This window comes from Tarenaya hassleriana, unplaced genomic scaffold (genome assembly GCF_000463585.1).
Source record: "Tarenaya hassleriana unplaced genomic scaffold, ASM46358v1 Cleome26, whole genome shotgun sequence".
Classification (NCBI taxonomy): domain Eukaryota; kingdom Viridiplantae; phylum Streptophyta; class Magnoliopsida; order Brassicales; family Cleomaceae; genus Tarenaya; species Tarenaya hassleriana.
The window spans coordinates 904,691-928,982 of NW_010965869.1; the positions used below are offsets into that span (position 1 = coordinate 904,691).

At 39.7% G+C, this 24,292-nt stretch overlaps 4 protein-coding genes across 11 annotated transcripts; 2 read left to right on the forward strand and 2 right to left on the reverse strand.

The window, feature by feature from the left end:
* The first annotated feature begins 466 nt into the window (after window positions 1-466).
* Window positions 467-5,199, forward strand: LOC104816794 (mucin-5AC). Of its 3 annotated transcripts, none has more exons than XM_010545761.1 (7): window positions 467-854; window positions 996-1,185; window positions 1,706-1,792; window positions 2,181-2,234; window positions 2,346-2,543; window positions 3,611-3,758; window positions 3,955-5,199. In XM_010545761.1, the coding sequence occupies exons 1-7, from the start codon at window positions 784-786 to the stop codon at window positions 5,034-5,036; spliced, it is 1,830 nt and encodes a 609-aa protein (XP_010544063.1). In that variant the 5' UTR covers window positions 467-783; the 3' UTR covers window positions 5,037-5,199. The 3 variants fall into 3 exon arrangements, with proteins under 3 accessions (XP_010544063.1, XP_010544062.1, XP_010544061.1); XM_010545760.1 differs by having other exon boundaries at window positions 467-628; window positions 771-854; window positions 2,181-2,543; XM_010545759.1 differs by having other exon boundaries at window positions 2,181-2,543.
* A 54-nt stretch (window positions 5,200-5,253) lies between these two features.
* LOC104816795 (protein NETWORKED 2A-like) lies at window positions 5,254-8,526 on the reverse strand. Its single transcript, XM_010545762.1, has 2 exons — window positions 8,227-8,526; window positions 5,254-8,086 (listed from the first exon to the last, which is right to left on the reverse strand). Exons 1-2 carry the CDS (start codon window positions 8,318-8,320, stop codon window positions 5,388-5,390), a joined length of 2,793 nt encoding a protein of 930 aa, XP_010544064.1. The 5' UTR covers window positions 8,321-8,526; the 3' UTR covers window positions 5,254-5,387.
* A 781-nt stretch (window positions 8,527-9,307) lies between these two features.
* On the forward strand, window positions 9,308-14,472 carry LOC104816797 (mechanosensitive ion channel protein 3, chloroplastic). 4 transcript variants are annotated; one of them, XM_019202893.1, is made up of 14 exons: window positions 9,308-9,546; window positions 9,941-10,071; window positions 10,176-10,235; window positions 10,597-10,751; window positions 10,896-11,022; window positions 11,110-11,207; window positions 11,297-11,410; window positions 11,924-11,984; window positions 12,349-12,498; window positions 12,621-12,731; window positions 12,823-12,990; window positions 13,092-13,205; window positions 13,302-13,358; window positions 13,723-14,472. In XM_019202893.1, the coding sequence occupies exons 2-14, from the start codon at window positions 9,991-9,993 to the stop codon at window positions 14,032-14,034; spliced, it is 1,608 nt and encodes a 535-aa protein (XP_019058438.1). In that variant the 5' UTR covers window positions 9,308-9,546; window positions 9,941-9,990; the 3' UTR covers window positions 14,035-14,472. The 4 variants fall into 4 exon arrangements, with proteins under 4 accessions (XP_019058438.1, XP_010544065.1, XP_019058440.1 ...); XM_010545763.2 differs by having other exon boundaries at window positions 10,896-11,019; window positions 13,723-14,471; XM_019202894.1 differs by lacking the exon at window positions 9,308-9,546 and having other exon boundaries at window positions 9,979-10,071; window positions 10,703-10,751; window positions 13,723-14,471.
* A 706-nt stretch (window positions 14,473-15,178) lies between these two features.
* LOC104816798 (probable ubiquitin-like-specific protease 2B) lies at window positions 15,179-23,904 on the reverse strand. Of its 3 annotated transcripts, none has more exons than XM_010545768.2 (16): window positions 23,400-23,904; window positions 22,710-23,017; window positions 22,540-22,621; window positions 22,402-22,439; window positions 21,640-21,837; window positions 21,438-21,513; window positions 20,454-20,562; window positions 19,669-19,725; window positions 18,906-19,037; window positions 18,469-18,669; window positions 18,314-18,369; window positions 18,140-18,233; window positions 17,801-17,891; window positions 16,969-17,088; window positions 16,052-16,429; window positions 15,179-15,943 (listed from the first exon to the last, which is right to left on the reverse strand). In XM_010545768.2, exons 1-16 carry the CDS (start codon window positions 23,536-23,538, stop codon window positions 15,353-15,355), a joined length of 2,670 nt encoding a protein of 889 aa, XP_010544070.1. In that variant the 5' UTR covers window positions 23,539-23,904; the 3' UTR covers window positions 15,179-15,352. The 3 variants fall into 3 exon arrangements, with proteins under 3 accessions (XP_010544070.1, XP_010544071.1, XP_010544068.1); XM_010545769.2 differs by having other exon boundaries at window positions 15,179-15,946; window positions 19,669-19,719; window positions 23,400-23,901; XM_010545766.2 differs by having other exon boundaries at window positions 15,179-15,946; window positions 23,400-23,899.
* Between the last annotated feature and the right edge of the window lie 388 nt (window positions 23,905-24,292).

Consider the following 24,292-nt stretch of genomic DNA (forward strand, 5'->3'; position numbering starts at 1 on the left):
TTAGTGCTGTTTTTCTTTCAAATGATTTATTTGAGTTACACCAAAGAACTAAATACATATATATTTTTTTTATGAGAGAGTGTATATTAAAATATGGTAAATAGGAATCGAATCTTAAACAATAAACATGTAACAAATCCTAATTATATTTCAATAATTTTATACATTTAAACTCAATGTTTAACAATGTGGAAAAATATTTAGTAAAATGCATATCATGCTCTTTTTTCCCCATTTCATTCGTCACCCAATGATCATATTAATTTTTAATTTTTTTTTCTTCGAAACCAAATAAAGATGGGTTTTTAATGTCGCAGAAAAAATAAATGAATATTTTTAATGAGAAAATACGTAAAGATGTTAGGAGATTTTAATTGTTTAGATGAATAATAAATAAAATTGTACTTGTACGAGTGAGATTGGCGTGGGGTTAAATCGGTCATTGCAGCAGCGCCGATCTTTGTTCGGTCGTCGATTCACTCTCTAAGTCTGGGGTCTGGCCCCTCTCCTCTCCTCTCTCACTCCTCTTCACCCCAAATCCTGGCCACACGCGTGCGCTTCCAACCGTCTTCCATCCTTTATCCGGTCACTTCTTCTTCTGCGGCGATATTCCCTGTTCTTTGTCTCGGTTCGTATCATTCTCAGGACTTCTCAGTTCTCACTCTCTCCATCCAAAACCCTAGTTAGGGTTTTCGGTGAAATTCGATACCTTTGTTCCTTTCCACTGGATATTTCACCGCAGATTCGCTCGTCGTAACATGTGATTATAGTGAAAAGACGGCAATGGCTGACCAAAGTGATCAAGGCAAGAAGCGATTCATCACTGAGGGAGATATCGCTTCACTCTTGCAGAGGTCTCTTTCTGACGTTTCGCTTTCCTTTCCGTTTTTTTTTCTCCTCCATCGATGGGGTTTGGGAATTCTGAAACGCGATGGGTTTGATTTGTTTGGTTGATTCTTCCTTCTGAATGGATTGGGGATTTTGGTTTGATTCAGATATGACGCGACGACGGCGCTGAAGCTGCTTCAGGAAGTGGCATATTTCGCAGGACCGAAGATAGATTGGAACGCATTGGTGAAGAAGACTTCTACTGGGATCACAAATGCTAGAGAGTACCAAATGCTATGGCGGCATCTTGCTTACAGGGATTCTTTGACCCCTGTGGAAGATGATGCTCAACCTCTGGTCCGTTTCATGTCCCTCTCTATATATTGTGATCTATAACTTAGATCTTCAACCCGATACCACTTCCGCTCCGCTATAAAAGATAGACAATAATTTACTCGTTTTGGTGTTACTGTTTGTGCCGTTTTTGGGATGCGGGGTTTTGTGTGGCTATATGGGTGGAAGATAAATATCTATGTTCAAGGAACTCATCTGATGATTTAACTGTATATGATGTATGCTAGTTGTTATTCACAAAGTACTCTAATTTATGTTGCATCGTTAGTTTTTCTATTAAGAACATGAAAGCATGAGAAGTGCGTGCATTTTGAGATTTCTTTGTTGTGTAGGAGTTTGAATTTGATGAAAGGCGATGTCTCGTATTGATGCATGCTATTCAATTTTTTCGTGATTAATGAAATGGCTTGCTATCAAGAACTGTTGCCTTTTGACACATGGAATGAACCCTGTTTGATCCATCCGCTGACTGTGCATTGCAAGATATGGTTACATTTTATTCCAATAACTCTTGGTTGTGCAGGATGACGATAGTGACTTGGATTGTGAGTTGGAAGCCTCCCCTCATGTTAGTAATGAAGCATCCATGGAAGCTAATGCACACGTAAAGGTAAGAAGGGAGCAGATGATAAATTTCCAGTATTATTCTTCTTTTTGTCCCGTGTTCTAGTCCAGTCTTCTTAGAGATGGTTCACTATCTTTTTGTGATGCCAAATTGGCAAAGAACATATGAGTTTCTTCTACTTATATGGTTAATTTTTCTTGCATCATGTCTTGCGGGAATGTTATATTTTTCTGGGTGTAATACTCTGAAGTCTCTGGACTATGCTTAGGATGTTGTTTTCTGGCTTGCATATTACCGTTCTATCTTCTTAGGTAGACTGCAATTTGGATGTCAGATATGTTCTTTCTGCAATGCCAGATATGTTCTTTCTGCTATGCGTTTTTTAGATTTAGATACCATTTTATTTTTTTCCTTCCATTCCCTGTTTTACCAGGTGATGGCTGCGTCCTACATGCCAGCTGAATCCAATATTCCTGACAACTCAACAGTTGAGGCTCCCTTGACCATAAACATACCTAATGTTAAGAGTTCTCAAGAACCATCAGAGTCGCCTTGGTCATCAAGAGGAATAAATATCACCTTTCCTGTTTCTCTTCAGAAAGCTCCATCTACTGAGGGACTGAATGGAAATGGGTCAGCAAGTGGTAGTGTGGCGTCTCGAAAGAAAAGGAAAAAGTGGTCGCCTGGTGAGGATGCAGAGCTGATTGCTGCTGTGAAGCGATGTGGTGAAGGCAACTGGGCTCATATTCTGAGGGGAGAGTTCAAAGGGGAGAGAACTGCCTCACAGCTCTCGCAGGTTGTATTTTCGATTGTTGAATGTTGATGATCTTCATACTTCCTCTTTTCCTCTATACATGAGTGATCTTCATGCTTTTAGTGCAACCTGCTCATATTAGCATGCATGACCGAATAAGTGTATTCTTTAGTCACATGGTGAAGTAAATTTAATTTGAGTATAAGTTCTGAATGAATCGTGTCTTTGAGCACTTTGAAAGCTAAAGATGAGTTGGCCGTCTAAGATTGATGTAGAGCATGTTATGAAGAAAAACCTACTGAGAAATTCGTCGTGTATGCTAATGAGTAATTTGAATTTTTTTCCTGTCCTCTTTATAGGCCCTTGCTACTTTTCTAACAATTAGTTGAATTATATGGGATGGTTTCTTGATCATATTCAGAGGTTATTAGGACTGCATGGGTTGTAGAGGAAGTCATTGTGTAAGGTGCTGGCATCCTTTCGTTACTTGTATCATCGTTATATGAATTATTCTGTGGAAGGAATGATAATTTAGAAGACAGAAAGGGTATCATACACTATGAGTCTGAGTTATCCTAGACTCTAAGGACCTCAAGCAATATTTTACGCTTGACGCAGATGCAGAGATCAAAACAGTTGGTATTCTTTGCATATCATGCATACCTTCCCTGTTTTTGTTAGAGACACTGGTGTTTGGTTGGAATTGTATGTAAATATAAAGTTGTATATCATTATAGCTCATTTAGAGTAGCAACAAAACTATGGTCATTGCTCTAGGAAGATATCCGTTGTCATCTAGTCCGGTTTGGATGTGGGTTCCCCCATTTTTCCCGGGTTCAAATCCCGGCAACGGATCCTCTGGATGATTTGGTGAATAATTCTTTGGCAAGTATATAGAGCAGCATGTTAACAGCAATATGCTTCCATGTTCACGTTTTCGCGGATGTTTTATCCATCGGATTAGTTCTGATTGTCCAGGTATACTTTGTAAGTCATGTAAAGGATAAAGTATTCCACGGACACTGGAAGAGCATCTGATGGTATTTATGTGTCATGAGCTTAATCCTTTTCCCGTACAAGTGGTAATAAACTAACTTCTTGATTTGCAGAGGTGGGCCCTAATAAGGAAAAGGTGTGATACATCAAATTCGGCTCCTAACCAATCTGGTCTACAACGAACGGAAGCTCAGATGGCTGCTAATCATGCATTGTCTTTGGCGGTGGGAAATCGAGCACCTGCAAAAAAGCTTACAGTAGGTACAAGTCGTTGCAGAAGTTCCTTGTCACTTGCTAATTCAGATTTTTGTTATAATGAAGGGCTTCTGATTTGCTAGCACCATGATATGTCGTGGCCTAGGTTTTCAGTTGGTAGGCTTGCTCTATCGTTTAACTGGTTTAATGCCTGCTGCTTTTTTTTTTCTTCTCAATGTCAATTGGATTGCCTCTTGTACAGGTGTTTCTCCGATGGCTCCTTCTGGTAGTACTGCAGAAGTGCCAGCAGTCGGGACAAGTTCTTCACAAGCCCAGCCCCAACCCAATGTTGTTCAAGCGCTGCCCCGAACAGCAGCTTCAGTTCCAGCCGTGAAATACCGAGTTGCAGCTGTAAAGAAAGCACCCAACTCTACTTCAAGAACGGATCTCATGGTAACAGCTAATTCTGTAGCTGCTGCTGCCTGCATGGCTGGGCCATCAACTACTGCATCCGTGCAGGCTGAACCAGAAAAGAATGCTGCTGAAGTAGTATCAAAGGCTGAACCTGGGAAACCCATTTCTGCGACCTGTATGCCTCGGCCCTCAGGTGGCCTGTCTGTGCCAAAGACTGAGCCAGGAAAGAGCGTTACTCCTGCCACCACCTCCACTGCTACTGCTAAAGCTCAAGCTGTTGCACCTCCAAATACGAGGCATGTAGCCAATGGCAACATGAACCATGTGGCGGCTGCTTCGTCACATTTTACAAAGTCTGCTGTTATAAATCCTCGCTCAGAAGGACCTGTCGTGAGGACAATGCATCATGCTTCCACCGCTTCTGCTTTTGTTCCAAAGACAGTATCTGAAAAGCGAGTTTCTGCAGCCTCTGTACCCGCTGCTCCTCCGGTACCATCAATGCCGAATGTCGGGAAGGTCGCACAGACTGGCCCTCGCAAGCCAGAATGTGTACAGAAAGAGCAAACTCCGAAAAATGGAGCGAGTACCACGGTTGTGAGTCAGCAAACGAAAACGACCTCAACAAATTCGGAGAGCAATGCGGAAATGCAAGTGGCAGTATCAAAGAGCCTCGATGTTTTACCAAAGAGCATGGTAGTTGAGAGTAAAACTACCGTTTCACCTGTCAACAGGGCTGAGAATAAAGCTACTACTGTCTCACCTGTCAATGGAGCTGCGAGTAGAACCAATGTCTTGCCCGTCAATGGAGCTGACGGCAAATCTAAAGCTAAAGATGAAGTAAATAACAAGGATGACGGATTGAGCAAGTTAAACAATGGTAGCAAAGGACCAGAGGTTGTGACCGTGGCAAAGAGCGGAAACGGGATGTAAGGTCCAAAGGCATCTTGATACTCGATTTTGGGGTTTTCTTTGTATTGTTTTTAGAACTTGGAAGAAGTATGATGTAAAGTAAGATCCTTTAGAGATCTGGTGCTAGTAAGTCTTTATATATAAACTTCTTACGCTGAAAAATATGATGGGTTTTTATCGTCAACTTGCTTTCTTTTTCCGTTGTTTGTGAGCAGAATACAAACTAGGAATATATATATAACAGGAACAAACAAGTGGATTATGTCTGAAAGAGTTCAATGCCATAGGTAAGTGAAGCATCTTCATACAGGGACAAGCCTAGGGAGCAAAGAAGATAGTAAAACAGAGCATGAGGAAAAAAAACATGGTTGATTATTCTGGGAGATTTTGAGGATTAACATAACTGTTCTGTTTGTGCAGAGCTGGAGATGGACTGACGCAAGAGAAGAGCGAGGCGGAGGCCGACTGCTTCTGCTGTTTGTGCTTTTTCAACTTGACGCCGAACAAGAACGACCTCAGCGGAATCCTGGGTCGTCCTGTTGAAGAGCTCTTGTTCTGCATCCGAGTATCGTTGGCCCTTGAAAACCCGAGGTCCTCTTCCATTGTGCTCAGAACTCTCTCTACGTCGTTTTTCAGCGTTTTCACACGGTCAAGACCCGTTTGCATTTCACTCGAGACCTTTCTGTTCTCCTGTTTCATGTTAAGTATCTCACCGTGAAACTTTGCAGCCTGATAGCCGCTGATTTCGGCATCGCTTGCTTTTCCGCTGCCCGAAGACGTGACCCGAGAGATTTCATCTTGGATATTACACAACGATGCATATCTTCCCTGAAGTTCATCTCTTAGAACAGCACTATTCTCGAGCCATAACTGTAGTTCTGTTCGAATCTCTCGTAGGTGTCTGTATATAGGCCTTGTCTCCGATGCATGCGAATGGCTACTGTTTCCCGGGTTGGTAGAAGAATCCTGTTGTTTCCTGCTCTCGATTTTCAGTTTCGATAGCTCCGATTTCAGGTCTTGAACCGTTGTCTGATACTTCTGTAGCTGATGGACAGAAGTGCTGAACCTTAGCCAGAACTCGAGGTTCTCCTCTAATATCGTATCGATGTCTGAACGAACCTTTTCTTCCACGGTTGGAATTTTTGTTCTTGGGCTGTCGTCGGTATCGGCGAACTTCACCCTGATCTCGCCTTGCCTTGTTCTTGCAGGTGTCTTTTTGTTAAAGTCCCCTCCTTGCTGATGCGGCGTCGTGAAAGCCGAGAAACTCGAGATCGGGGAAATGTTCATGCTCTCACACGGTCCCTCGAGATCCGAATGGTTTCCTTCTACTGGACGAGGAGATGAATCCTTGTCGGGTGTGACAAATTTCTGGTGCAGCGATTGGATCTCCACATCTTTGTAAGCAAGAGCATTCTTCAATTCTCTTATCTGCAATGCTAGTTCGAAGAATCCATCACGGTTCTTCTTTTCCACATCGCTTAGCTTTCTCTTCACCTCTCTGTAATCTCTTAGTACCGATGTGTATTCGTCCAATATAACCTTCTCTCTATCCTCCATCCCGTCTGGTAGCAACTGCCTCCAGTTCGGTGTCTCGAGATCTTCATCTTCTGTCACCAGATCTTCCTGTTCTGTCCCGAAACAAGTGCTGGCTGTTTCTGACATAGCACACGAATCTTTCGTCTCTGGTTTATCATGCTGTTGCGTCGATTCTCGAGGTCTCCCCCTCGCAGCTTCAGCCTTTTGATCATCTTTCCCTTCCTCCGATTTCTCCGTCTCTTTTGCGATCGAATCCGAAAGTTCTGTTCCTTCGACGCCCTCGTCCATCTTCACACCTTGTACTTTGTCAGATAAGTCTTCAACTGTGATGTTTGCTTCTTTGAAGTGTTTTTGGAGAGTCTTGTTCTGTTCTTCCACTCTCTGGAAGAGGCTCTTGACATTACTCAGCTCTTCCTCGAGCGATGTTATCCTTTTCTTCGTTTCTGCTGAATCCGAAACGAGAGCTGCTTTGTCTTCCTCAAGACCTCGGATATGTTCATGCAACTCATCTGTTTCAGATCTTAATGTCTTCACCAATGCTGTGTTGGATGAAGCAGTGGTTTCCAATGAAACCACCCTTTCCACGAGCTCGTCGATCTTTTCCACGAGCTGCACGACGGTAAGATTCTCGCTCGGGTCCACCTTTTTCATTTCTCTTACAGATTCAGTTCCCAGTTCTTGACCTAACAAGACATCCTCGACTTCTTCTGTTTCAAACCCGAGCCCTTCTGGTTTGTTGAATTTCCTCCTCAGCGCTTCAAACCTCTCTTTTGCTGCAGCGATTCTTTCTTTCTCAATCTCCGCCTCTTCCAAAGATTGCTTCTGTTTCTCCTCCAGTTTCGATATCGTTTCCTTACATGTATTCAGAGCTGTGGTCGCCATTAAGGCCCTCGCTTCGCTATCATCGATCTCAGCACCGACACCGAATTCGTCTTGCAAAACGCAAACCCTTTTCTGCATTTCGGTGATCTCATCTTCCAACTGCCAATACCTGTCGTAAGAATTCTCATAAGAGCTCCTCACAAATTCCTTCTCGGTCTGCAATGCCAAGATCCCTTTCTGAACCTTATCGATCTCGTCCAAAGCCTCTTCTCTCGTCAAACCCGAGGTCGCAACAGCGGCAGAAGACGGCATTATTCTCTTCAGACCACACTGTGGTCCCTTTCTCGACAACAACAAAGGATGCCCCCTAAAATCTTTCTTGGGAATCTCCGGGACTTGGGGTATGTTGCTTCCACCATTCTTGGGGATGAGATGAAGATGCTTAGGCTGTTTGTCTTCGTCTTCTTCATCATCATCATCCAACGAGAAATGTATGTGTTCGGGGAAAGCAGTGGCGATCGTTCGGTTTGCGCTTTGGAGCTCTCTGGATAGATGATCGTACCGTTCAGCTAAAGCACGGTATGATCGGAACGATTCCTCGACGAAATTAACGATCTCCGGCCTCTTCCGGTAATACATCTCTGCCCTTTTGGCGAATGTGTCTCCATCGTGATCTATGATCCTCAGAGTGTAATCTACCTTCTCCTCCATATCTATAAGGACCAGGAAGATGTTTACACAAATTACTCATGTCAGATTCCAACAAAAAAAAAAAAATCATTGTTTTGGATCTGTTTCTTTGAATTGAGCATGGAAGGAATCATGAACGAGAACGGATTCGATGGAAAGGTACCCTGGAGATTGTGTTCGAGCCATTTGGATTGCTTAGTACGGATGTGGCTCGCCCACCACCATGAGTATGCATTGCTCGCAGCTCTCTGCAACATTGTCTCTGTCCTAATGAAGAAGGAGGAGGAGGAGAGGCTTCGGACATGGCCGATCCATCAGCGACGAATGATGCTTGTCGCGTGATTTTGCCAACATTGAGTTCCACAGATCTTGCAAGAATGAGGTAAAAAAAAAAAGTGCGAAAATTTCTGACATGTCCGGGTATTGTGGTGAATCCTTTGATAAACCTCAATTCTAGGACCGTTTTTGGGCAATATTTAGATTGTTTTTTTCTTTTTTCAATATTTTTTTTATATAAAAACATTTAAATAAAAGTTTTTATGTTTCATTATTAGCTTTATTTGCATGACCATTTTCCTCCGGGGGATTTATGATATATGAATTATATTAACCAAAAAATATTTCAATTTGTATATATAATATATATGTAGACAGAACAATATAGAATAAATGATAGAGCTACGGGTTTAAATTAAATTAAAGCCAATTTTTATATTTACGTTGATAAAGAGGAGACAATACCATCTACTAAATGACAACGAATGGGAGATTCGTATGGAGGAAAAATATACATTGTAGAACTTGATAAAAAAATATTCGAGGGCAACACAATGGATTTGTGAAAGTGTGAGTTGTCGTTTCATATATATATATACACACACACATATATGCTCTAACAACCACGATGCGTAATTTATATAAATAAGTAAAAACTCATTGTGTTTGGTCCGAGGAGATAAGATCGAATCACATGTTTTTAATTTTATTTTATGTCCATATTTGCACTTTCAAATTTGTTATTGTTTTAGATGTTGTATATGTTCAGTCTTTCTCCCGTCTCGTTGGGTTCAGAGCATTTCGGGTTTAAATTACTCCAATTCGGTTCGGTTTGGTTCAATTTAATTTTAATCATTAATAATTCTTGGTTCGGGTCAATTCCAACTAACCGGTTTGCTGGTTAGTTCTAACTTCCAAGTGTTCAGTCTTCTCCCGTTTCATTGGTTTCGGTTCAGTACAGAGTCGAGTCGCAACATATAAAATCAAAAGCCGAATATATCCAACAGCTCGCATGCGTGCTTCGTCGTTTGATCGAGAGAGAGAGAGAGAGAGATCACAACTTGGCGCACGTTAGCTAGAGGCATGTGTCGTCTTCCGAAGAATGTATCAGGAAGCTCACGATTTCGCTGATCCACATTTTTTGCGTTCAATTCGATCTCCTGAGCTGCTTTTCGCCGTTTGTCTCCTGATTCTCTGGGCTTCTCAGGTATGGAATTGAGTCCGATTAAGTTTACATGAAACTTTTCGGTGATTCCTGGATGATTTTCTAAAAAGTAGGACTGTGAGGAATTATAAGAATCCGGTTTCGTTTGGCGGTAGTCCTTGTTCTTGATCTCTCTCTGTCTGTTCGGACGGAAATCGACTTGATCTATGCTGTATTATGCGCATTTCCAGTTCATGTTCACTGAAGTAATTTTGAATTTTACGATTATTTTAACGGTCTACATTATGATCAGCTTTGTACTTTATGCATACAGTAGCTGGATTTTTAGTAGTTCCATGAGTGGGTTATAGAAATGTTTGTTACTATTTTATATATTTTGATTTAGGAAGCTGATTTTGCTTCTATGCTTTTGTTGTGTGTAAACTATTTTGTGCAGGAGATATGATTATTTGGTTGGATGCAGCAGCAGTGTGATTTTCATTTTGGATGATGATGCATGCTGTCTCTCTACCATTGCCTTATGATCTGAAGGTTCATAAGCTCCATGGATCTTCTGGATACCATAACGTATGGGATCTCATGCTCTTGCTTTGATTTCATCCCTTTTCCTGAGTTTTAATCACTGCAAATGTATTGATTTGCTGGGTGTTTGGCATTATTTTCCCCTGCAGAGTTCAGTTGGTAAAAGTCGAGTATGTCTGGATCACACAAGTCTCTCTCCATGCGCCATGGTATCATCTGTGCTCAGACATCTCACAGTTCAGATTTTAGTCTATTGTATAGTTTGCTCCCTCATGCATCTCTTAATGCTTCATCCTCGATTTTTCACTCAGAGGTTTCAGTTTCTATATCTCAGTGGGATATTTCTTAACTTCAGGATTCTTGTGTCAGATAATGTTTGTGGTACTCTAGTATTATTGGCATATAATTTCATGCGTCAGTTTTTGGCCTATCAATCTTCGCTGCCTTTTTGCTTTTTTCCCCTTCTAGCGTATACATATTTCCATGATTAATGTGAAGCTATTTACTCTTACAATCTTCATGTGGGCATGACCATCTTTCTTTCTTTTCTTTTTCTTTTTGTTGATTTAGAGACAAGATTTATGGAGTTTCCACCTTCTGGAGAGCTTAAGTCGTTCAATAGCACCTGTATCATCTAGGTGTAATAATTTTGTTTGTCGATCGGTTTTATTCTCAGGAGGAAATGAGGCTCCTGTTCTTAAATCAACTGCAATGGTTTTTACTAGGTTATTTCTTGAACTTTTATTCACTTGTACTCTTACGTGAGGGTGCTTAGTTGACATACTATGTGTGATGTGATTCACGCTGCAGTTAGTTGTCGTTCGAGTGTGAAGCCATTTAATGTTCTCCAGAAATTTCATGAATTTCAGGGCTTATGATGCTTTACGTGGAAATCCTCATTTGCTCAAAGTGATCCCAGCGGTTGGGATTCTGGCATTTGCTATATGGGGTCTTAGACCAGTCTTGCGTCTTAGCTTGGTTACCCTTTTCAAGGTGGTCTGCCATTCTATATGATTTTCCTTTATCCATGGTCTCCTAACGACTTATTATAGTTTTTTGTTTTCATAATTCAAATATTAAAAGGGAACTGAAGCCAAATCAAACAAGAGCAGTACACAACAAGTTGTGGTATCTTATCTTCAACCTTTGTTGCTCTGGAGTGGTGCAATTCTTTTATGCAGGTGAACCTCTCCCATCAATCTGTTTAGTCCGTTTGGCCTAGTAACCATTACGTATTTTTCACCATAACCATATTGGAGTTGCCTTTCAGAACATTGGACCCGATAATGTTGCCTTCGAGTGCCAGTCAGGCGGTTAAGCAACGCCTTCTGAACTTTTCCCGATCCTTATCAACAATGCTGGCATTGGCCTGTTGTTTGTCAAGGTGAGCCAGGAGTTGGTATTTTGAGACAGTAAGAACAGTACTATCTATTTATCTGAATTTTAAAGGATGGAATTGATCTTGGACTAGTTAGGTTATAATATTATGAGCTTTTACTGTTATTCTGCTTTCCATGCAATTTTGAGTGATAATTAACTGATGTCTGATGCCTATGCTTAGTTAAGTAAATACATCTTCCAAATAGCCTATGACCTCCCAGAGGTTTTTTCAGCCAGTTGGTCGTGAGAAAGAATGTGCCGTTTTGTTCCTTCTTTGAGTTTCCCTTTTTAAATTCATTGTAGCTAGCTTCTCTGAATTCTCTCTGCACCTCCGTCATTGTGGTGTTAATTTGACTATTTTTGCCGTTTGCTCATTTTATAGTCAATTTTGAATATTTATTCGTATATCGTATATCTGTCAGAGTCCTGCTTTACTCAGTTCCAGGTGATTTTTTTGCTTTTAAGCATTTTCTGATGCAATCCGCGGCTTGATCGATGTATTATATATTATCTGCAGCTTGATTCAACAGGCACAGAAATTCTTTACAGAGACAAATAATTCCAGTGATGCTAGGAATGTATGTCTCTCTATGCTTGACACTCTTGTTCTTATATTAATCCTTTTGGCTTGCTTTATTTCCGTCGTGAAGTCATGATACAAAACAACTTCAAATGATCTGACTTCTACTTGCTTCAAGTTTGACTAGTGAAATAGTCCCCTATGCTCTATTCAGTTTTTCCTCTTACGAAAAATTGGTAATTGCCCATGGTGTTTCACGCAGAATGCATTAGAGCCATCAGTTTCCATGACCACTATGTTATGTTTCTTCGACGCACCCTATTTTCATAGTCGGTCATTCGAATATGACTTTAAAGGAGGGTGTCTTGTAAAGTGCCATGAATGGATCCTGCTTCTAAAATTTATGTTTAATTTTACGGCAGATGGGTTTCAATTTTGCTGGAAAAGCCGTCTACACTGCTGTATGGGTTGCTGCCGTATCATTATTTATGGAGCTGTTGGGTTTCTCTACCCAGAAATGGTTAACGGCCGGAGGACTCGGGACAGTTCTGCTTACACTAGCTGGTCGTGAGGTAAAAGCTAAATCCACTTTTCTTGCAACACCTTGGGCTTAGTACACTTTTTAATGTGCCTTTTTACTGGGAGGAGGAACAACTATTAGTAGCTCCATGTTTTGACATTTGATGTGACACAGATACTTACGAACTTTCTTTCAAGTATTATGATCCATGCAACCCGGCCCTTTGTTCTGAACGATTGGGTTCAAATTAGGATCGAAGGCTATGAAGTTTCTGGTACAGTAGAGGTTCGTTTTTCTTCAGTCTATCTCTTTCAACTTAGTGCACTTTTGCTACGAAATTTGTTCCTTAATAAGGATTGATCTTGCTTCTGTTCAGCATGTTGGTTGGTGGTCACCCACAGTGATCAGAGGCGATGACCGTGAAGCAGTCCATATTCCAAACCACAAGTTCACAGTTAGCATTGTGAGGAACCTTAGCCAGAAGACTCATTGGCGCATAAAAACACATCTCTGCATCAGTCATCTCGATATCGGCAAGATTAACGTGAGGGTCAATCTTTTCTTTTTGTCAATTTTCTCGCATTTTTTGCACCCTGAAAACTCCAACGATGTGTAACAAATCCATGCACGCTTTCGGATGTACAGAATATTGTGGCGGATATGCGCAAGGTTTTGGCAAAAAATCCTCAAGTCGAGCAGCAAAAAATACACAGAAGAGTCTTTTTGGAAGATATAGATCCAGAGAACCAGGCCCTTAAGGTACGAAAAAGTTTGTCGCTAACAGAATGGTATATTGTAAGTACACGAGCATATGATATACAAGTGTTCATATCTGTGTATATATTGCTATTGCAGATCCTAATCTCCTGCTTTGTCAAGACTTCGCGCTTCGAAGAATACCTATGTGTTAAGGTATGGCATAGTCGAGTTCGTCCGTCCGTTACCAAATTATCTACAAATAACCATTGTTTTCTCTTTTGTAGGGCTTGTCAAATTTAGGTGTGGGCATTTCGATATTTTGAAAAAAACTATTCCCGTTCGGTTTTTATATTATATTCAGTTCGGCTTGGATGCTGCTTTTAATGATAAAAATGTTCATTTTCAAAGAAATTTTCTTTTTTTTCCCTAGAAAAATCGCATCCATTTTGTTATTGTATCGGATTCGATTCGATCATGATTTCAGATCGGTTTGGTTTATGCATAAACGAACGGAAGCCCACCCCCTAGACAAATTCGGTTTAACTTTGATTATATGATAAAATGTGTTTTTGAGCAGGAAGCAGTGCTCTTGGATCTACTGAGAGTTATAAGGCATCACGGGGCACATCTCGCAACTCCCATCCGCACGGTTCAGAGGATGCGTAACGAGACCGAGGTGGACAAATCAGCTTTTTCTGACATTGTTTTCACTCAAGCATCATCATCGGCTGCTAACCGTCGACTCATGCTGGTCGAGCCGTCCTACAAAATCAACAGCGGCGACAACAAATCCAAGTCGATTAAAAGAAGCGTAGAAATGGAATCAGAGGGAGAACAAGGTGCAGCATCGGAAACAGGAGACAATCAAAATCCAAGAAGGATAAGCTGAAAGTATCTCCAAGTTCCGACTCGAAAACAGAAGAGAAGGAAAAAGGAAGCAGGGAGAGCCGCAAAAAGTACGGTATCTAAGCAAAGCTCGGGAAGAGGAGCAGAGATGGTGAAAATAACATCGTCCCGATTGAGGAGGAAAGGCAATGTCTCTTCCCGGGAGGAATAGAGGTTGAAGTCATTTTATACTGAAATCTGAAATTGACGAAACTCATTTTGAATGTTTAAAGAAACAGGAAGGGCGTGAGTGAGAGCGCTAACTCTGTTTTTCTTTTTCCTCAAAAAAAAAAACAAAAAAAAGAAATGGAGGACTAAGTGTTTATAGAAATTATACGGACAAAGTGTTACTTCTGTAGAGTTTTTACAGAAATAGGATTGTAGAGATCAATCTGCAATAATTCTTACGGCCACAATTACTTGCTATTATATTATAGTGCAGTGCTTGTAACGTTACCACACATTCAATAGCAAGTATAGTTCAAGATATCAGGTTACAAGAACCCCACCTGCGGGTTTGAGTACGGGTTCCGTCTGATGAAAATCTGAACCTGTGAGTAATCCAGGGAGAGGGGAGAGAGAGGACTCGTCAGCGAGAGACGAAGAGGTGGAGCAAGGACGAGTTGGCACCGAGGAGGCGAGAGGCATAAGAGGTATTCAAGACGAGAGAATTGATTTCGCCCTCACCTCATCTCGTCCCATCAAACATTCCTCGGATTAGATACATGTCTCGCACTCTCGCCTCGATTCTCACCCTCTCTCCCCACGCCGCTCATTGGCCTTCCCCTTCTCATCTGATGCGAGTGTCTGCTAGATATCTGATCCCTTGCCTTCCAATCCTTACAAAGAAGAGACCGTAACATTCGAGAGGGTGAAACCGACGACGAGTACTCCCGAAAACTCGGATAACTAACTCGTACCCATCCATACGCTCTGAAGGACAGTTGGGAATGCGCGGAAAATTTTCCCATGTTCGAGTCTAGACTCTCATTTATAGTTAAAAACGTTTTCTTACCTACTTGAAATCGTTGGACTCTTGTCGTCACTTTTAGTCTGATTTGACCTTTTTATGTTCTTTCGCAAAGACAACGGTTTCAGTTTGCTCACTCACGAGTCACAACCCCAAAAAATTTTGTCCCCTCCCAAAGTGGATCACATTGTTGGTGCTTTTTTTTTATTACTGTAATCGAACTTTAAATAAAAACATTTTCATTCTTCTACGTCATAATCTACTCGCCGTCTATGTTCTATCCAAAATACACACGCAACACCGTACTTACAGCTTCGAGCACAAACTGTCAAGACTTGATCTTTTATACTTTTCACGATCCGAGATCCATCGACAAATTCCTCGTGCCGCTGCCATTCTCATTCGGAGGTGCGAGCCATCGTGGCCTCTTTGCAGGTTGCTCTTCGTCGTGTGAATCGTCCCCATCAGTATCTTCACTCGTTTTCTCCACCATTTCAAAGTTGTGCCCCTTCAAAGTTTCATCTTCTTCTATGTCATCTTGACTTGATGGAACCACAACCAGAGGTTCGTCGTGTGGCGGCGAAAACGATTCTTCGTTCTCCACGGAATGGTCATCAGTGTTGGAACCCAAAGCTTCTGAAAATATCTCCGGCTGTGCGGACAGAGAGCTTGTCTCTCTCGCTGTTTCATTCTGGTGATCATTGCCGATATTTCCCAACGTAATGTCTTCAATGATATTCACATTGTCTGAATCGTCGTCAGTCAATGTTTCAGATGAATCATCGTCACCTTCTTCTTCTCTCTGCACTGAAATCCCAAGGTTCCAGGATGTCTCGGTAAACGAGAAAGAACCTCTGGGAGTTGTAGTCTCGGCGAAGGGCTGAAAACTACTTTCCCCAGGGTTTATACACATGAACTGCTCTCCGGTTTCCAAGTCCACTTGCTGCTGAAAAAAGAAAGACGAAAGAAACAAATGAGAAATTTAGATGTCAAAACCAAGAGATTTTATCATCACCGGAAACCCGAGTTTCTTCTTCCGAAATCTGGTTACCTCTCTTGGCAATGTTGCATTACTAATGTGATAAAACGAAGATGGTTCCTCAAACGATTGTAGATGTCCAAGTAATGATCCCGCTGCGGCTCCTGAGTCGAACAATTCCTTCAGGACGATGCCGGATTCATTACAGTTCCTCATTGAAGATCTGTCGAGTAAAGTCATCTCGATCCCTTGACTGTCTTGGGACTGAGTCATATTCCCCGGAAAAACCTCAATGCCCATATTGTTCTCGTCATCCACTGGACTTTCAGAGGACTGGTTCTGCTCGTTACCGACTTCCTGAGAACGGTTTTCGAGGAGTTTAAAAATTAACTTCTGAATCAGAGTTCGCTTCAGTGAAGCCTCGGCTGGAGGAAACCAATTCAGATAAAGCTGCACAAAACAGAGAGTTATGATCAGCAGAAAGAATATAGCCATTACTTGAAAACAAACTGATGATAATCACAGAGAAAAGCTGGTATAAAAAAAAAAGAACACATGAAATTCATTCCCGAGTTTGAACGTAGAGCTAATTGACAAACTGATAGGGCAATGGCTAAGCAAAAGTGAAACACCAACCAACAGAATTTTTTAAAGAAGAAAATATTCTTTCAGGTTCAGTTTCGAAAGGAACAGGGAGAAAGATTTGACAGTAAGAGAAACCAGATAACACAATTGTGGCCAAAAGTAAAGGCAGGGATAACGAAGGATAGAAAACTAATCATTCATGAATGCATAATGATTGTGGAGAGAATGATTAGGTTTGGCAAAGATACAAGGTCGACTGATGTCAAAGTTAGAAACCGGCAAAAAAAATATGACATAAACTCAAGACTACATTTCAAGATAAAGAACAAAAAATTATCCTGAGAGTCCTAGAACTTTCAGATTTCAACAAACTAATGGTTGCAAATAATAAAACAGAGACTTACAAAGTTGGAAGCCCTCGATATTCTGAAAGGATTAAAATCACGTGGAGCTTCAGCAAGAAAAAGCTCCAGATAGTGCAGCAAAAAGAGGCCACAATCAAATGAGTTTTCCTGCTGTGGCAACTGAAAGAAAAAAAACAACAAAAATCTGACATCACATCACATAGATAATCATTAAACATAAAAAAAGACGAGTAAGAGATTTTTTACATGAAACGATAAACTAATGCATTACATTACAAAAGGATACGAGGCAAACAGCATACAAACACCAAACACGGATCAAATGCCAACCGTGACATAGCTAGCCAGTAATGCCATAGACCGATTAAATTTTTTTAAGCGAGTCTCAAATCATATTCATATAATCTAATCACATCTACAAGGTAATTGTGGTTATTAAAGAAACATTCTTAAGAGTGCTGTCTTAAATGTAAAGCACATGGAATAAGAGCAAAATTGTGTTAAATTAATCTATCAGGAAAAAAGAAATCAACACTTATTTTTCTAAAACAAAGAAAGAAATTACACGGAAGTGCATTAAATGTGTTTTTGAACAAAGATTTCCAGTCTACATTAACGGTGATGTGTGACGAACAAGAGAACATGGTGTTATGAGAAGACTCGTTTCTACCATTTCAAATCTGACAATTAAAACAAGGAAGAGTATGACCTGGGAAATTCTCAAATATGCCACAGATCAGCAAAAATACTAGATTGCATGTAATGTGCTGTGAGATGAAATTCATACCACAAAAGCATAATATATGAAGGACTTTTCATATTTCCTACTAGGCCAGGCAAAAGCAAAAGATTTAAAGCTTAGAGGCAACACCTCAAGTGAGACAAACCGCAAATTCAAGAACTTTGAAGAAATTTCATCCGATGTCTCCTTATGCCTCTCCTTCCACTCCTCGCACAAGTAACTAAAAGTAGCCAAAAATTTATAGTCAACAGATAGCACATGATGGGGTTTTGAACTAGTACATGAAAAGTAGTTTGCATAAAAGAAAAAATACAGTATATGGAACCAAATTCACCATATATTCTTTTGCTGCTCAAGTAAGAGTACAGTATCATGTGAATGCTTATCTACATCTAATACATATTACTTTCAAAATCAAAAGAAAGATAAGAAGACAACAGAACATGGCTTTAGGGGGAGCTACTATACCTTTGGACAAGATTCTTAAGCCCTGCATGACTTCCTCTTATAGAATCCATATGTAATATGCACGGTACTTTTGCGGAGTTATCCAAGTCTAGATCTGCAAATAATACAATAGAATATTATATAATAAATCGGATGGTCAAGAGATGATTCTATATATGGTAATATTCTACATACCTGTATAATCAGCCACTTCACTTGGGTGACAGATGACTATTAAACTCCAGTGAAGACTGTTGTTAGCATTTAGCAATATCAGATCCCAAAACATTAAAATATATATATATATATATATATATAGCTAAACAACAATAACATGGAGTTGTTCGTACTTAAAGTTTACAGGAATAAAGATGAAATCCTTCCCAAATATGTCCACCTTCCTTGTCCACTTACGGACACGTTGAAAAGCAGCCTTCCCATCAGCTATACTTGATGGATCTTTATCAAGATCAGCTAGCTTCCGAAAGAAAAAGCTGTTAAAGAAATGGAATCTATGCATTTCCTCACACTGAATCTGATTCTTCAAGTACCTGTAAATCAATTAGACATGTAGAGAAAAATTTAATTGAAAAGTATGCAGTAAAAGCAGGTATGATCTATCAACACCATTACCAAGTTCCCTTTCTACTATTGATACACAATAAACGTAGCGTTACAAAAGTTTACAATAGTCAATATAATGCATGTCATAGTTAATACGACATCCAAACAGAAACAGTATAGTACATATCATCAGAGGCATCGAGTTGAATAGAACAGAACTCACTTAATATAAAAGTCTATGATTGTATCATTGACAAATGTCTCCGGCTGCAAGAGATCCACATCTCTTTTGCAAATGGAAACAGCATCTGGATCTCCCTTCGGGTAGACGACATCCTCAAAAGTTTCATCAAAACTGCAAAAACATGCATAAGGCTAGCAATTAATATTAGAAACGTCAGCTCCCTGTGCCTGACAATTTTCAAGTAAAACTATTTACCATAGTAATGCGAACCAAAAGGATATTAAGAACAAAGTGCAAGTATTCAAAAATGCCTCTAGTTCTGGAATGATTAGACGTTAGTTCACCAGTTGTAACAACTAGGGGAAAGAATTAGATTAGATTTAGGGTTACAACAGCTTGCATGCAAGAATGTACTAGATGTATCTTGAAAAGCTTGAGAAAAAGCATATATCTTGTATACAGGTGCATCAGTAGTTTCGATATGCCCTTATTTGCATTACAATATTCAAAGAACTCAAACCAACAAGACAAAAAATTTGGTCATATTGGTCAACTTTTTACCCTGAATCTCATTAATAGGTCTTTCATTCCTTTCAGCGCACAAAGTAAACTAATTCTACCTAAGATGCAGCTACAGGAAACAAAGGCTCAATTATACTTCAGAAATTGGAATAAAACTATGAACAGAAACAGTTTGCAAGATTACCCTAAAAACAGAACGGAAGACATCAGAATCCAGATAGCTTAAAACTTCAAAGACCAATTAAAAGGAATGATGAAAATATGGCTTGTTTTCCCTTACCTTGGAAAATAACGCCTCCTGTGTGACAAATTTTCATCGGATACTTCCATGCTGCAACTACAAGAGAAAGAACCAGTTAATCAAGTCAGATGGAAAAAACAAGTTGGCATCAAAGTATACAATTTACCAAAAACCAAATGAAATTTCAGTTGCTTTCTCAAGATTCAGTTTGGATTGCCCTTTGAAGTTTGTTTTTGTCTTCATAGTTGATTTTCTTTACACTTAAAATTTTGCTTTATTACTTGCGTCAAATACATGAATTGTTAAAAAAGTATTATCCACATGTAAACATGTGTACTTGTATAGTATGACCTACTAAATACATCATTTGAGCTTTAAGCCCAGAATAATAAATTTTGGATGTTAATCATGAACCATTTGAAACAAAATGTTCTGGACTTGACCTTCAGATCCTTGTTCCAAGTTTCCAACCTTGATTCATGTAGAATTTGAAGTTCTAGTTAGGCAAATATTGAACTCCAACTCCGACAACAACAACACCAACAACAACAAAATGCTAAAAGACTTGTTATTCTAACAGAGAAACAAGAAATTTGGTCAGGTATTTGGCTTCAGCAATTAAGATTTCTTTTAGAATTTCCTGATCAGATTTCCCATCTCCAAGTCCAAGGTTTGTCAGCAAATAGACAAAATAGTGGTAGATGACAAATTTCCATAGGTCAGGGATGTGGTAGGAGCAAACAAACAAATAAGCAAAAGAAAGTGTGCATAAAAATCTATTTTCCAAATACAGAAGCCTATAACCAGGGTGGATAGGAGCTTACTTAGGCTCTGCGTTCCAGATAGCCCGGTATTTCACATTCAATGAGTTGATCTTTTGTTGCTTCTCCACCCAATCACACTCTGAAACTCCAAGTCTCAACTCCTTAATGTCTGAAAAACAAGAAGCAATAAGAAGAATTGAAGAGGGATTGCCTTGAGTTCGAAAATCTTAATGCTTAAAGGCTCCACATTCAGAGGAGTATTATTCGAGAGAAATGAAAGCTTTCCGGTTTCTGCAATGTAATAGTTTACTACTCAGTTATTTGTAATTTTGGAGAACCGGAAAGAAAAGAAATTAGATAAAATAAATCGTGTATGAAACTAGCGATAATTAAGGACAAAAATAAAGCATCTCTTCGCATGCAAATTAGACTGGAGCCACTAGCACTTCAGGAGATATGCAGAATTAGTAGTTTGTTTCCATTTAAAACAACAAATGTTAAACAAGAAATCAAATATATGCAAAACAAAAAAATTTCAAAATATCTAACTACAACTACATTATCCATTCACCTCAAACACTTTCGTGTCTTTTTCTCTCTCCCAACCAAACCAAGCAAAATGGAAGAGTACAATAAAAACTAGCAAGTTTAATTCACATTTTAGTAACTAATAAGAGCAGTTATAGCCCGCCCAAACCCTTGGCAAAAAAAAAAAAAATGATACTAATGTTAAGAGATGTCTTACAGTTAATGATAAGGAATTAGTGAAAAGAGATGCAATCACGACCAAAGGAGAGAACAGTCTTAAGAGAGAAACAACATACAGTAAACCCCACTTAAATAACCCCTTATTTTCACATTATTCAAGTTTTCTTCTGAGTAGCCATATGACATGTCCTAAAGTAAAAGAACACTTCGCAACAGAAATTTAAGAAACCTAAAATATCAGAGATATTAGTTGACTATTGATGCTCATAACAAGATAATTTGTAGCCCAAAACATTAAGTGATGATCCAAATGGAAGTATACAGCAATTAACAGACCTGTAGTGTCCTGCAAATCCTCACAGCATTCTTCATCCTTCCATAGAACTTGGATTTTCAGAGTGACCAACCCAAACTATGAAAAAGATGAGAAGAAATTGTAAAACTACCAGAATCCTATATCCATAGCAAAATCTGAGTTCAGAAAATACCTTTTGAAACAAAAGCGTGTCCTTAACAAATGATAAACTTAAAAACTTACATTTTGGGACCAATTGTATTCGATATTAACAATGTCTTCAACTCTCCATTCATATGAATATGGCCCTTCCTCATTATTTAGAGGATAACCCTTGATGATGACACCATTGCACGAGAAGATTACCAGAGATGCTGCAGAAGGCCGATCCTTCAGTATAACATATTCTGGGGACATGATCACCATTGTGTTTATGTCAATCTGGCAATTGGAAAATCATCAGCTAACACGTTGTTACACTTAATTTGTACATTCCAGCCCAAATAAAACATTCCTTCTACTACTAAAATACATAAAGACGCATGCATCAACCAGCATCCTTGGCGTTACGATTAATAGTCAACAATCAATCAATTACTACACCTAACAAGCATTGGCACAAATGTTTTTTAAGCTGAATAAAGAAAGAAGGGAAAACATAAAATCACAACACTTTGGTTAAAAGTAACCATGGTTAAATTATACGAAACAACTAAAAGACACCAAAAGATGGAATCAGACAAAAGGATTAAGACTGAGAAATATGCAAAAAACAAGAAAACCAAAACGACAGAGATGAACATTAAACAAAAATATCATATCAGACAACAGGAAATAATGGAAGAAAAAGAGTCAACACAAAGGGGCAAATATCACATGATCTTTGCATGTGCTTTATTTTCTTGCAACTAAATGGAAAGACAAACAAAATAAAAATACAGCTTGCACTACATTAGTCTACACTCAGTAGAAAGCCAAAGCTTCAGAAAATATGAAAACCATTACCATTTCCATATCACCGAACGTCCAATTTTTCAGCATATCTGGCACACAAAAAAACAATATATGAAAAAGCATAAGAATGTGTCATCGGGCTTCAATTAGGAAACAAGATGAATAAACCATAAATTGTAGCTCCTTGACCTTCTGAATCAGATGCCAGGCTCAATGAAGAGTGATCGCTCAAGCTTTCAACGTTAGCTGAAATCATATCACCTTGCTCCTGCTGCAAAGTTTTACAAGAAATAGTGAGTTAAAAATTGTAATGCGCTCATGTATGTGAAAATAAACAAAATAAACAAGATTTTACATACGCTGGGCGGAGAATCAGAGATGCATGAGTTTAGCTGGTATTTGCTAGGTGAAGATATTTCACCACGGAAATTCTTTGAGCCTGGCTCAAGAGAGAAAGTCACAGGTCCATGATTAACTTGACCCACATCTGTTTCTTTTTCATGTACTTCAAAATCCAACTGAAACGCTGGACTCAGCCTTGAATCCTCGGCTTCTGCCACAACAGTGGGAACATCTTCTTCACGCATACTATCGCTTTCAACAGCAGCAGCTTCTACAAGACTTGAACCTCCCATGTATTCATTCCGAATACAATTTTCTTGGCAAACTGGACAAAATTTAACTGTCTATAAGCAGTCAAATCCGCATAGATTCTCCCAGAATTTTGGCAGACAGTGAACATAACAAAAAGTAGAACAAGAAAACTATGCAAAGGACAAATTCGAATGTTCCATGCCATAATCAGAAAACGTTAAAAATCACCCAAAGTTTTGAAACAGAACCCAGAAGGTATACCACCACCCGACAGTAGCAGTGTCCAGAAACAATGCAATAATCGTTCGAATTCTCACTAAATTATCTCACAGCTTAGCTTCGTTTACCTCATATTCAAATAGCTCAATGTCTCCATATACCTTCGGAATTGAAACTGGAGCGGGAGATTAAGATGGCAGACTCAAAAATCAAAAGGAAGAAAATGAAAAACTCACAGTTTCGGACGCACTGGTGTTGCAGAACCGGAGAATTTTCCGGGCTAGGGTTTCCGAGATTCTCCAGCAATTCCCCAGAATTGAGTTCGCAGAGCTCGTCCTCTTCTTTGAAATCCAAAGGTTCGACGCTTCTCGTCATCGTTTCGGAAACCTAGGAAGATTCGCCGGTAAACGGAGAATCCTCGTCGGCTGTCGGAAATCGGAGATCGGAGTTGGCGAAAAGGGGGGAGAGGGAGACGCAAAAGGCGAGACGAGTCAACAAGAAGCCAAACGGAATTTCTCTAAGCGCGTCTGAGGTCACGCGCGGAGGTATTTATTTCGGGCAAGTGAATGCCAAGGCAAAATCCTCCCGAGAATTAGGAGTAACATTTTTCTGTTGTCTTGTAACCAGCGGTGGCCGTGTTTACCCTAAAAAAATCCGACTACCCGAAACCGGTACGTCAGCCTTTGGAAACCCGAGTTCCGATACAAAGTCGAGGGATAGAGAGAATGTACTCGGGGTATGGCCTCTCGAGTCGAGGGCTAGACGGCGTGACCGCGCAAGGGTTGAGACTTGAGAGGTTAGGCTTTTTTAAACGAATTTTTCAAAAATCCAATCTGACCCGAATCACCACACACTCGGTTGTTTGTTAAATCCCTATCGCAACATTCTCTGAATCTATGAAGATTGACCTAGGACTGTGACGAGCGGGTACGACTTTGCATCGTCGACCGCCGCTCGTCGTTAGGGGCCAAAAAATGATTCGGTTTTTTGGAAACTAGACTAATTTATAATCGATACGAATCGAATCGATTAAAATTATATAAATATATTTGGTTATGAATTTTTTTAAAAATCGATATAATCAAATCTGAATTAACAGTAATAGAACCATTCTCTATTCCTACTCATC

Bases quoted from the DNA above. Each gene is read 5' to 3' on its own strand.
- LOC104816797 (XM_019202893.1), top strand. From the start codon at position 9,991: ATGATGATGCATGCTGTCTCTCTACCATTGCCTTATGATCTGAAGGTT. The intron at 12,499-12,620 runs GTAAAAGCTAAA...GATGTGACACAG, and splicing joins TTACACTAGCTGGTCGTGAG to ATACTTACGAACTTTCTTTC. The intron at 12,732-12,822 runs GTTCGTTTTTCT...GCTTCTGTTCAG, and splicing joins AAGTTTCTGGTACAGTAGAG to CATGTTGGTTGGTGGTCACC.
- LOC104816798 (XM_010545766.2), bottom strand. From the start codon at position 23,538: ATGACGAGAAGCGTCGAACCTTTGGATTTCAAAGAAGAGGACGAGCTC. The intron at 23,018-23,399 runs GTGAGTTTTTCA...AATTTTGTCCAG, and splicing joins ACACCAGTGCGTCCGAAACT to TTTGCCAAGAAAATTGTATT. The intron at 18,234-18,313 runs GTATGTAGAATA...TATTATTTGCAG, and splicing joins TGAAGTGGCTGATTATACAG to ATCTAGACTTGGATAACTCC.
- LOC104816794 (XM_010545759.1), top strand. From the start codon at position 784: ATGGCTGACCAAAGTGATCAAGGCAAGAAGCGATTCATCACTGAGGGA. The intron at 855-995 runs GTCTCTTTCTGA...GGTTTGATTCAG, and splicing joins ATCGCTTCACTCTTGCAGAG to ATATGACGCGACGACGGCGC. The intron at 3,759-3,954 runs GTACAAGTCGTT...CCTCTTGTACAG, and splicing joins TGCAAAAAAGCTTACAGTAG to GTGTTTCTCCGATGGCTCCT.
- LOC104816795 (XM_010545762.1), bottom strand. From the start codon at position 8,320: ATGTTGCAGAGAGCTGCGAGCAATGCATACTCATGGTGGTGGGCGAGC. The intron at 8,087-8,226 runs GTACCTTTCCAT...TGGTCCTTATAG, and splicing joins GCTCGAACACAATCTCCAGG to ATATGGAGGAGAAGGTAGAT.